This window comes from Zea mays, chromosome 3 (assembly GCF_902167145.1).
Source record: "Zea mays cultivar B73 chromosome 3, Zm-B73-REFERENCE-NAM-5.0, whole genome shotgun sequence".
Lineage (NCBI taxonomy): Eukaryota > Viridiplantae > Streptophyta > Magnoliopsida > Poales > Poaceae > Zea > Zea mays.
Genome location: NC_050098.1, coordinates 10,431,399 through 10,443,676, shown reverse-complemented (window position 1 = coordinate 10,443,676; position 12,278 = coordinate 10,431,399). Strand labels below are relative to the sequence as shown.

Here is a 12,278-nt window from a genome sequence, read left to right as displayed (position 1 = left end):
AATAACTAGAAGATATATATATATATATATATATATATATATATATATATATATATATATATATATATATTTATTTTTACACATCTCCACTGCTACTCACTGCAGCTTATTGCAAATAACGCTCTTGCATCACCCATCGTTTCGTTCAGTTCAGAGTACGCCAGGCCGGGCGGCGGATCGATCAATTATTATTTTCTCCGCAGCGCAGACCGAGAGAGAAACAACAGTACGGGATCAGGTTATAGACCTATCATTGACCAGCCTGGCTACTGGCTAGGGGACCCCGGCCTGGCCTCCCCCATCTTTACGCCAGCCAGATGCCAAACCACATGCATTAATCCAGAATTCCAGATTAGTTAATGGATCCACTAACGATCGTCAGTAGCGACAAGCAGCCCGATTGGAAGCAGCAGCAGCCGGCCTCTGTAACTAGGCTAGAGAAGAACACAGCCAGCCACGCACAGCTCGTCGTCGTCGATCGATCTTAATTAATTCGTCTTCTTCCCCGGCCCGTCATCTATATCGATCGCCTAGCTAATCTTTTCTCTACTACCATATACTACTACTTAATTACATTCCAGCAGAGCAGAGCAGAGCAGCTAGCTGCGGAACGGAATTAGTTCTGCTGCACGCGCAAGCAAGCAAGCACACACGAGTCGAACGGACGAAGCGCATGCATGCATACATGTGCGCAGCAGAGAATGGGATCGATATGCCAGGTTTCGGCAGCTGGGGTTGCTTTTGCAATCGGCTAGTCTACTCGACGATTTCTCTCATGTATATATGCATCATCATCAGCATCAGTCTCCGGCGATCGGTCTCGGCTACGACGAGACGACTAGCTGCTGCTGCTGATGGACGACGGCGGCGTCGCCGTCGTCGTCGAGGTCGGCGGCGGCGGCGAGGGCGACCATCTTGAGCGCGGAGGCGCCGGTGGTGAAGGCCTTCTTGCGGACGCCCATGTACTCGGGCCACGTGACGGCGCGGTACGCGGGGGCCCGGCCGGGCGGCACGGCCTCGCGCAGCGGCGCCACCTTGGCGTGCGGCGGCGGGCCGAGGAAGTAGCCGAGCGAGATCCTGTCGAGGTCCCGGTTCACGACGGCGCGGTGGTACACGCTGTGGAACCGGCCGTTGGTGAGGATGTGGAAGAGGTCGCCCACGTTGACGACGAAGGCGCCCGGCACGGCCGGCACCGCCACCCACCGGTCCGGGGCGTGGCGGAAGAGCTGCAGCCCGGGCACGAGGCTCTGCATCACGAAGGTGAAGAAGCCCGAGTCGGTGTGCGCGATCAGCCCCAGCGCGCGCCGCGGGTCCGGGCACCTCGGGTACCTGATGATCGTCGTCGTCGTCGGCACGGCGTTAGTTTTTTGTTGTTTGTGTTATATACATGTACACCCAACCGCAACGCGTACGACGACGACAACATGACAGACAATAATATATACCCACCAGTTGAGATGCATGGTGGCGGTCATCGTCTCGGCGATCCTCCGCTCGGCCTCGACGGCGCTGGCCTGCTCGTCGGTGAGCCCCAGCGCCATGAGGAACAGCTCCAGCAGCTTGTCCGCGAGGGCGCGCATGTGCTTGTGGAACTCCTCCATCACATCACTGTAGTAACAAGTAGTAGTATAGTGTGAGCAATTGAGCATGACGCGCACAGTAAGTATGCTCGTCCTAGCTCCCCTCGTCAGCTAGCAAGCCAAAAGGGCTAGCTAGGCGTGCTTGCATGCATGCATGGCCTTAGACGGGGGGACGACACGTCGATGATGTATCATATCGGTGCTGGTGCGTGCGTGCGTTCGTGCGTGTGACCTGCTGCTGTACCTGTACGGCCGTACGTGCATATGCATGGCGAGGCGAGAGGAGCGAAGCGAGCGAAGCAGGTAGCTAGCGCACGTACGTACGCGTGGGTTGCGTACGGTGTGGCCGCGGTCGGCAGGTGTGCGCGCACACAAGCACGCAACGCAACGTACCAGAAGCTGGTGTAGTCGTCGCCGGCCTTGGGCCAGAGCTTGCGGAGGTCGGCGCGGAGGGAGGCCGGCGAGAAGGTGTAGCCCTCGGACCACATGCACTTGGAGAAGAAGGAGGAGATGGGCGGGGAGCCGTAGCCGCAGGCGTCGCCGGGCCCGCGCACGGCGCGCATCTTGTCGTCGGCCGGCAGCGCGAACATGGTGGCGATCCGGTCCTCCACGCGCGCCAGCAGGTCCGCGGGGACGCCGTGGCCCGTGAGCAGGAACGCGCCCCATTGCTCGGCGGCGCGGGCCACCGCCGCCGCCGGCGCCGGCGCCGGGTCCGCGGCGCCCAGGTCCACCACCGGCACGGCGTCGGGGCCCGGCGCGCCGCCGTCCACGACGGGGTGGTCGTGCAGGCCCGGCCAGGCGTGCGACTCCGGCACCCGCCGCGCCGCCCGGAAGTCCAGGTAGCGCGGGTTCTTGTTGAGGTGCGACGGCGTCGGCATGTGGGCAATAGATTACGCACGCTGGGATTGGTTGGTTAGCCGCGCGCGCGCAGTAATTAATGGATCCCAGTCCCAGGCGGCCAATAGGCGGCCGGCAGCAGCACCACACTGCTAGCTGCCTAGAGACCAAGGAAGGAGGGAAGGAAGGAAGGAAGGAAGGAAGGGGGCGAAGCAAGGTGTAGCACCAAGTGTAAATCTAGGACCTTGCACTAGTGGTATGGTGGCATGAGAGAAGTGTAAGAAGCAGAGAAGTACATGGCGTGGTATATATAGGGGAGAAGTTTTGGAGCGTAGTGGATCGATGACCCATCAGGAGAGGCTGAGCTGAGAGAAAGAGAACACAACACACACACACACAACAGAGAGAGAGAGAGAGAGAGAGAGAGAGAGAGAGAGAGAGAGAGAGAGAGAGAGAGAGAGAGAGAGAGAGAGAGAGAGAGAGAGAGAGACGGTGGGCTTTGTGGAAATTCAGTGGGAGGAAGGAAAGAGAGGAGAGGAAATGTGGTGAGAGAGACGGAGGGAGGGGGGGGGTTGGGTTTGGAGCGATGTGGAGCACGAAAGGCCACCCAGCTGCTGCTGCTGCTGCTGCTGCGAGCTGCGGCAACACAAGTGACAAATCTAGTTCGTACGTACTGCTCCTCTCCTCTCCTCTCCTTTGGGGATCGATCGATCGATCGGGAGCCTGAGAGTGGTGGCACTGCACTGGCACCCCAATTAATACGCACACATGGAAAGCGAGCCAACACGATTATTGCCGTCCATCATCAGCGCTTAATTAAGGACCAGTTTCGAGGGTGTTGTCGTATCTCCCACCACGGAATCTTCACGTACTACTACCCATTCTGTCGCTTCTCGCTTCTCGCTTCGCCATTCGCCACAGATCCAACCAGCGCCCCCAATAAGCAACCTTGTATAATGTAGTAGATCGACTCGTGATTTTTCTTCTAGCTAGGTTTTCCTCTCCATCGACCTGTTCTCTCCAAAAATAGGAAAAAAGTGGCGCACAGGTTTAGTCCACTATTAGGACTTCTGGCGTACTTTCAAAGTTGTTATGACACGTATCGTGGTGTGCGTGTCTCTGCTATATATAGATCGACGTACGGTACGGTGAATGTGTGCATGTGTGCGTGAGCAAAGTCACGGTCATATATCTCCAGCAGCCTGTTCCACGGCATTAATCACTTGATCAGAGTCCTAAAGTAGTAACTAGTACAATGATCGTGTGTTCAGACTGCACACAGTCATATCTGATATGCGTAAAAAATAAATTTAATATAATGTATGGTGCACCTATCAAATATTAAATTGATAAGAACAAATGTTACACCTTATCTTAGCTAAAAGGCTGATAAGGATATGAGTTGAAAAGGAGCCCAACCCTTTTTTTATAGGGCGTCCGGTCGCTTGTCATTCTTCAGCTACCGATGTGGTACTACGCTCGAGTGCTATACTTCGTGCGATTTTCTATCGTGTTGAGATTGGCTGGTTTCTTAAGGCTCATGTGGCGTAACGGCCTATCAGAAGCGCAAAAGAGGAAACAGATCTACGTGTTTCGCGTGTGGCATACGAAGCTGGCACTTTAAAGGAAGAACAGAGAAATGATGTTGCGATATTAAAACTAAGTGGGGAGAGACCAAACAAAAAAAGACTTGTTCTTATACTGACTACGTCTACGCAGGAAGCAAGATGAGAAGATTCGTGACATCTAATAAGAGAGAAGATAATGGATCATTGGCTCTGAATATTTTTTTGTACAAGGGACTCTTTGTAACTATCTGGTGGAATTTATTTTCTAGTGTGTACTGAATATGACATGCCATATATTTTACTGGATAGGGCTGCTGTTAACAGCGCGGTGCAGCATCCAAACACATGTTCTAGCTCGCTCGGCCACTGCGTGTGCAATGCCTGAGTAGCCTCTGTTATAATTTATTTTTAAAAAATATTAAGTTATTTTATAATTCGGAATGTAGGGAGCGTTTCGAAAAGAAAAAGGTAAACAACCTGCCAATAGCAGTGAAGTAAACTAGTTAGTAGATATGGACCACCATGGATGGAAGAAAGAGAGAAACTAACGGAGGGTACGAAGACGTGGTAGTAGATTAGGATCTAAATATTTCTTCACAATTTGTTAGGGTTCTAAATTAATTTTAGTTTGAAAATTAATAAAAATAAAGTCCGACGATTTTAATTCGATTCGATCTTTAAATTTGATAGTGTAAATTTTAAAACTTATTGTCAGCCTAAGGCTACGAGACGAGAGCAAAAGAGTCGGCACCACACTGCAACTGCGAGCAAGTAAAACATGTGACGGCACGGACACGTGTAAGGATCTGGTTGGCTCGAGGTGGGTCGAACGACACGGACACAACAGGCCCAACACGAGGGCCAGGGGTGCTGCTTCCGGCGAGTCGTGAATCGTGATTACTGATTAGGTGGGGGATCCCGAGGCCGCCGGCGAGCCGCCGTTGTGGCGGGGCGTAGCGCCAGCGTGGCTGCGGGTTCACTTCTCCGATCCTCTGCGCCGGCGCCCGAGGGCTGCCCGCCGTCCGAGTCCGACACCGAGTGCACGCACGCCACGGACAGCGCGACGGCGCAGCTACATACCTAGCCCACCCGCACTGACCGCATGGTTTTCGAGTAGAAACATGACACGTTCTTGTAAACCAAAACAACCTTTTTGTTCTCACTCCAATATTCTATGGAGGGTAGGGAAAAAACTCACGGTAACAACGACGTGCGGCAACATGTTGGCGAATTGAAGAAACACAAGTAAATGTTCTCGTAGTTAGTGGTGGACTCAGAAATTGGCTAAGACCTAGGTCGAAGCGACCATAAACTCTAATAGTAGCATATAAAGAAAAATTGTACAGCGAAACAACGTTGTCATAAATGTTAAAGATGACATACAAGCTATGATGTAGCTCATTTCAAATGTATAATGTCAACATCAACATCAGTGTTTCTTGCTCCAGAACTTTGAAGGAAATGATATTACAAACACGACTTCAAAGGTAATGTTGAATAAATTTAATAATATTAGTAATTGGTACATACCACTAGTATGAGGTAGATTCCTACGGGTTCTCATGCCTTGAAAATAATCCAATTTCTTTGCATCCTCAATGCTTGTAAATATATCCTTCTCAATATAACAGACCATATGATGGTGTTGGACACCAAAATGAGCGGACGGTCCGGCCCATGGGCCCGGACGGTCCGTGTGTCCCGAGATTAGATTAACTCGGATGTTTATCCTTATCTCGTGCGTGGTTATCCATCTAATCATGTGGGAGTTTGTTGGCTATCTCTTAGGAAAAGGTCCAGACCTCCTCCCCTATAAATATAAAGGGGTACGGCCGATTGAGAACCCCCGAACACATTCCAATCGAACCAATTACCTTACTTACTTTTCCTGCCCTAGGAGTAGATGTAGCATAGTTCTAGTTGTAGCCTTCCGCATATCCACCTCCACCCCTATTCGACTCTACGTCGTCTAGATCCGTCTTGGGTGGCCTGCCGATCCCAAGACGACCCTAGGATCTCACCCCTCCCGGGGGCAAGATCTAGTTGTCCACTCGAGACCTCTTCCTCGAATTGATCTCTTAATTCCTAGGCGACTCCACGTCGTCTGGGGACGCCCCGGGTGACCTGTCGACCCGGAGCATCTTAAGATCTTTTCCCCCAGGGGACGAGATCTAGATTCCAGCAAGGAGGAGAAAGACGACCCTATCGCCAGGCCGCGGACCGTCCGGCCCAGAGCTGCGGACCGTCCGGTGTGACGCAAGGAAGACACCGCTCCTGCGCCCAGGTCGCGGACCGTCCGGCCCTAGGCCACGGACCGTCCGCGCCGCCGCAGAGGGCACTATCAGGCAACCCGGCGACCTGTCACAGGCCGCCACCACTGTTCACCTCGCGGAGCCGAACCCAAGGTATTGCTCATCACGAGAAGGTCATAGGGTTCGTTGCTATTTGGTCCCAAATAGGTGGTGACCATCATAGAGGTGTTGCCCCATATTTAGGATAACCACTTTATTTGGCCCTACATCATCTAAAGGTGCCAAGTACCACCAAGCGGTTCATTATAGTGTTTGGTGACCAAAAAGGCACCAACATACTTTTGGCGACTCCGCTGGGGACGAGGTTGCAGATCTACAAAATCAGGCTTACATGGCCGATTCTAAAGATCTCAACAGTGCTTCTCCAAACAGCGACACAAGGCTGACTAATTTATCGGCCGCAGAGCATGAAAACTTAGAAGATGACATGAAGCAGATGGATGAGGAGATCCAACGACAACAAGATCAGATGCTCAAGGTGGCAAAAAAGTGGTACCTCTCGCACTTTAAGGTAGATCGCCACCAGAAGGTCGTAAAGGAGAGGGAAATAGACGCCGATTACATGTCATCCGTGCTGCAACAGCTCCCCACGATAGGTGATGCCAGGTCAGTCGATGATATTCCATCTATTAAAATTTCTTTTGATAATCGGATTAAAAGTATCATAGAGGATATAGAAAGGATGGCGCATGCATTAGGAAAAACTCACATGCCTAGTTTTTTATCACATAAATTAGGCGCCAAAACAATTGCGCCAAACACATCGGCAACAAATGGGTTTACCCAGCCATATTCTGGTATGCCGATGGACTCATATCCAGGACGACCATCACCACCATCTTCGCTAAATGGTGAGTCAACTCTGAGCACGGCCGGACCGTCCGTACACAATCGCGGACCGTCCGGCCCTCCGTCAGACCGTCCGGCACCCTACGCCGGACAGTCCGGAATCACACAGAGCCCACCGCAAGGGTCGCAGGCGTTGCCCAACGCGGCCGGAGAGTCCGAAAATAGTACCGGACCGTCCGGTCCACTCACAGACCGTCCGACTGCACAGGTCGGACCGTCCGGAGCACCTGAAATCACATGTGATCCCCCTAGTGCGGAAGGTCAGTATAAAGATAGTCGGCCATCCAAGCCCCAAGAACCAAAAAAGTCACACGTCCCTGAGCTTTTTTGGCCCACTAAGGCCAAACCTTCTGTTCGCTCTCACCCGCACTCGACACAAAAGGAAAAGGTTAAGTTCACATTTAATATTACTAAATGTGATAAAATATTTGATGAGTTGCTTAAACATGGTAATATGAAATTGTCACATGTAATTCCTCCGGTTGAACAATTAAAAGGGCGTGTTTATTGCAAATGGCATGGCTCCTTTCTCCATAACACCAATGATTGTGCTGTCTTCCATCGGCAAATACAATCGGCTATAAACGAAGGCCGGTTGAGGTTTCAAAAAGAGGTGAAAATTGATAGGCCACCTGTTCCTGTCACCACATTAGAGCCAACAAGCAAAAAGGTCATAATTCGGCCTTGTGCGGCCGATAAAAGTAAAAATAAAAATATCGTCATTGGTGATCCTCGCACACCAAATATGTCACGCAGAATGGTTACTCTGAAGGCTCCGGACAAAAGAAAGACCGGAGGCACCGGGGGGCAAGCACGATCAGACACCCGATCACGGTCACCTGTCCTGCGTACGCCGGACGATCCAGGTACTAAGGCCGAACAGTCCGAGACAGGCGCGGACAGTCCGGCTATGATGGCCGGACGGTGCGCAGATGGTCAGAAGCAGCAACCTGAGACCATTGGACCACAATGTTCCAACACAAGTGTTAGCAAACAAAACACTACTAAGACGTCTGGACGACTCAGTAGAGTCGGCCCTACTTTTGGTTAGTTGCTTGCCAGATATATGAAGAAGGCCGTTCCACACAACCGGCCAATAAAACAAACGAAGTCAAAAGGGCGACCTGTGCGAAAGCAAAAGCCGACTAAACGGACCCAAAGGGTAGCACAACCAAGATCGCCTTGTCATCCTCCTCCAGGGATAGCATGGTGCGTCCCGTTCTATCCATCGCCGATGTGTTGTCCTGCTCATGTGTGGGGTGGTACGACGATGAATTCGTATTACTGGCCCAATCCGTTTGCTTATTTGGGCTAGGGGGCACCACAAGTTTTTGCCTATTAACAGGTTGATCAGGTAGACATGGCCGAAGAGGATGCGATCCGAAACGGCCTCTGTGCATTAAAGTCCCATCAAGTATTTATATTATCTGATCGCAAGAGCCGATGACTTGCATCGAGCTGAGTCCTTACTTCGGGAACAAAACCTCATGAGGTCAATTGTTTCCGAAGTTTTCGCTGATGCTTTTGGTTCGCCAAGCTCCACCAAAAGGCAGGGGGGCATATGTTGGACACCAAAATGAGCGGACGGTCCGGCCCATGGGCCCGGACGGTCCGTGTGTCCCGAGATTAGATTAACTCGGATGTTTATCCTTATCTCGTGCGTGGTTATCCATCTAATCACGTGGGAGTTTGTTGGCTATCTCTTAGGAAAAGGTCCAGACCTCCTCCCCTATAAATATAAAGGGGTACGGCCGATTGAGAACCCCCGAACACATTCCAATCGAACCAATTACCTTACTTACTTTTCCTGCCCTAGGAGTAGATGTAGCATAGTTCTAGTTGTAGCCTTCCGCATATCCACCTCCACCTCTATTCGACTCTACGTCGTCTAGATCCGTCTTGGGTGGCCTGCCGATCCCAAAACGACCCTAGGATCTCACCCCTCCCGGGGGCAAGATCTAGTTGTCCACTCGAGACCTCTTCCTCGAATTGATCTCTTAATTCCTAGGCGACTCCACGTCGTCTGGGGACGCCCCGGGTGACCTGTCGACCCGGAGCATCTTAAGATCTTTTCCCCCAGGGGACGAGATCTAGATTCCAGCAAGGAGGAGAAAGACGACCCTATCGCCAGGCCGCGGACCGTCCGACCCAGAGCTGCGGACCGTCCGGTGTGACGCAGGGAAGACACCGCTCCTGCGCCTAGGTCGCGGACCGTCTGGCCCTAGGCCACGGACCGTCCGCGCCGCCGCAGAGGGCACTATCAGGCAACCCGGCGACCTGTCACAGGCCGCCACCACTGTTCACCTCGCGGAGCCGAACCCAAAGTATTGCTCATCACGAGAAGGTCATAGGGTTCGTTGCTATTTGGTCCCAAATAGGTGGTGACCATCATAGAGGTGTTGCCCCATATTTAGGATAACCACTTTATTTGGCCCTACATCATCTAAAGGTGCCAAGTACTACCAAGCGGTTCATTATAGTGTTTGGTGACCAAAAAGGCACCAACAGATGGTTAAACCATTCGTCTCCTGTCTTATTTCGCAACTCAATTTTAATGATATTTATAAATGAGAAAGCTCTCTTCATAGAGGCTCAATCTCAAACTTAATTTCTAGCCATGTGATCTTGTTTATTTGGTTGCAACTTTTTTATCTTTTATTTGGTGATTATGGTATTAGATGGCTGTATGGAATATCTTGTTTCGTACTCTCTCCGATCTTTTTTATTTGACGTTTGCCAGTGTAAAATTGAACTATCATGCGTCAAATAAAAGAAAATGAAGGTAGTAGTTTCTAAGCCCTGTGGCTTGTATTTTTTTTTGCCTCTTCGGTTTAGAATCATTTGCTAGCTCGGGAATTTTTTCTTATCCTAGCTTGATGGTTTGCTCTCTATTCTCTCCCTCCCTCTATCTCACTAGACTAGCAGGAGCCTAGCATGTGCTGTCCGAGGCCTTGCTACTAGCCTAGTATGTAAATCTGCAGGACACATGTAGGTGGTCGTAGCCTGCTCTTGCTTGCATGTGTGTTATCCTGTGCTTGTGAAGCTTGCACTGTGCCGGATAGATATACATACATATAACTATGACTTAGCGAGGCCAGAGGGCAGATCGGCAGAGGCAGCGCGGCAGCAGATGCAGGCTTGCAGCTCTTCGGCATAGTTCAGCCAGACTCAGACACGAGCTCTTCTATTTTTTTGAGCCTGCGCCCCGGGCCGTGGCCCAGGTGGCCATACGCCTGGGTCCGCCCCTGTTGTAGTCGTAGCTATCATTTACAAAGCTATAATCAAGACGACATCTGTGCAAATTAACATGGATATCTACTTTTCTTCATTGTACCATTTTATTTTTATTTGGAAACAATACTTTCATTGGTTTATAGTTAAGGATACCAATGACTACATATTACCCGCGTGTAGGGATGGCGGTGGGTAAGAGCATCTCCAAAAGCTTTATAGAAGTCTCTCATAAATCAAGTTTTTTAGAAAAAACAAAAAAAAAACGTGTATCCAACAGTTACCCTAAAATACTCTCAATCTTTTCATAGCCCTTAAAACTCTCTCATTTATAGCTACAAATGAGAGGGTTTTTGGGCTCCCCAAAAACAAATTGCCGCTTTAAAGGATCTGTTAAAGAAAAGATTAAAATCTACCCCCACTTTTTATAGTTGATTCAGGCGTTATAGGTATGGAGGTTAGGTAAACATGGACGTTCCCCATCTCATGCCACGTCATGGTAACTGTTACGTTAGTGATGGCTAGGTATCGAGTTGTCAGACTTGTATAGTTGTCCCTTGCGTTGTGCGTGCCTCGCCTCCCTCCCCCCTCCCCCCCCCCCCCCCCCCCCCCCCCCCCCCCGGCATGAGTTCGCCTGACCCTTGGGGGTTCCCGCTGTGATCCAAGGTTCGACCTTCGGGCGAGGTGGAGATTATCCTGTGGGGGTTATCCCATGCTTTGGGGATTATCTGTGACTTTTTAGGGTGCTTTTATTTCCTATGAATGTGGGCCCAGGGGGTTGGCATTTTTAACCTTGTCACATGAAGGAAGTATATATCAAGCGAGCTGCTCTCTCATAAATGAACAAAATTTTATTTTCTTGTATTATATATCTATACATTTCTATATATACACTTGTTGCTCCTGGTTTTTGTTTTTGTTATTGTCAACACGGGGAGAACATTCCCCACCTGAATCCCATTGCAATTGGTCGTGAGGACAAGTTAAAATGGGGGTGGTACATCCTAATGCACATAGAAGAATTACATGGGGGTACGGAGAGCAGAAACACAGAGAGTGGAGGGAGCTACGTGGGGTCAGAACAATACACGGAGATCGGCAAGAGAGCGTTTGCTGGGGGAGGCGGTGTGCCAATAGACGAGCGCCGACTACAGGCGACCGGAGTGCGTTGGAGCGATGCCAGGTACTATATCACTCTCTATTTTAAAGGTCTCTTTGCAAACAGTATATCTATAATGTAAAATAGTATTATATATGTCCATATACACGGTATTGTTGGAGTTAGCCTAATGAAAGAGGATGTGTGTGGTTGTTTCTAGTGCGGAAATCTGCTGCTCCGCTTTTTGTCTTATAACATAGCAGTATACGTTGTTAGCTTCTGCCTTTTTTCACCGAATATAAATTCTCCTAACCTGGACACCTAGTAGCAGCAGCTAGCAATTTCTGAGGAAGGGGAGAAAAGACAAATTGACAGCTAAGCTACATGCGATGCTTGCCGTTTTGTATTGTTTTCTTCAACTTGGTGAATTGAAACCGCCATACAAACAAAGGAAAAATTTAAAATTCTCGAAAGGACAAGTTAGTCACTGTGAATGTCCAATGAGCAAACCGAAATTGCCCGGGACGGCTGTCCCAGCTCTTGTCTTCACATGAAATGGGATCAGCTGCAGCATGTAATTGGGGCCCGCTGTGAGATCTCACCTCCAAATATATGCCTTGAATGATTGGATATCATGATCACCTTCTACTTTTCTTTATTTTTATTTCATCTGATGACATGTATGGATGGCCTTTTTTCAATTATTGAAACAGTGTGTGTATATATGTATGGCTTGGAGCTTGTGAAATGGAAGATCAGTGTGGTTTTCAGTAGGACCGAGTGGGAGATGGTGTGTGTGGAG

General features: G+C 50.1%; 1 protein-coding gene and 1 pseudogene across 1 annotated transcript; both read right to left on the bottom strand.

The window, feature by feature from the left end:
* Positions 1–402: 402 nt before the first annotated feature.
* Positions 403–2,649, bottom strand: Dwarf1 (Gibberellin 3-oxidase). Its single transcript, NM_001279524.2, has 3 exons — positions 1,974–2,649; positions 1,450–1,608; positions 403–1,329 (listed from the first exon to the last, which is right to left on the bottom strand). The coding sequence occupies exons 1-3, from the start codon at positions 2,456–2,458 to the stop codon at positions 825–827; spliced, it is 1,149 nt and encodes a 382-aa protein (NP_001266453.1). The 5' UTR covers positions 2,459–2,649; the 3' UTR covers positions 403–824.
* Positions 2,650–3,635: 986 nt separating this feature from the next.
* Positions 3,636–3,816, bottom strand: LOC111591252 (uncharacterized; annotated as a pseudogene).
* Positions 3,817–12,278: the final 8,462 nt, after the last annotated feature.

Coding starts and splice junctions, on each gene's coding strand:
- Dwarf1 (NM_001279524.2), bottom strand. CDS start 2,458: ATGCCGACGCCGTCGCACCTCAACAAGAACCCGCGCTACCTGGACTTC. Junction 1,609..1,973: donor GACGACTACACCAGCTTCTG/GTACGTTGCGTT, acceptor TTGTTACTACAG/TGATGTGATGGAGGAGTTCC. Junction 1,330..1,449: donor GCCACCATGCATCTCAACTG/GTGGGTATATAT, acceptor GACGATCATCAG/GTACCCGAGGTGCCCGGACC.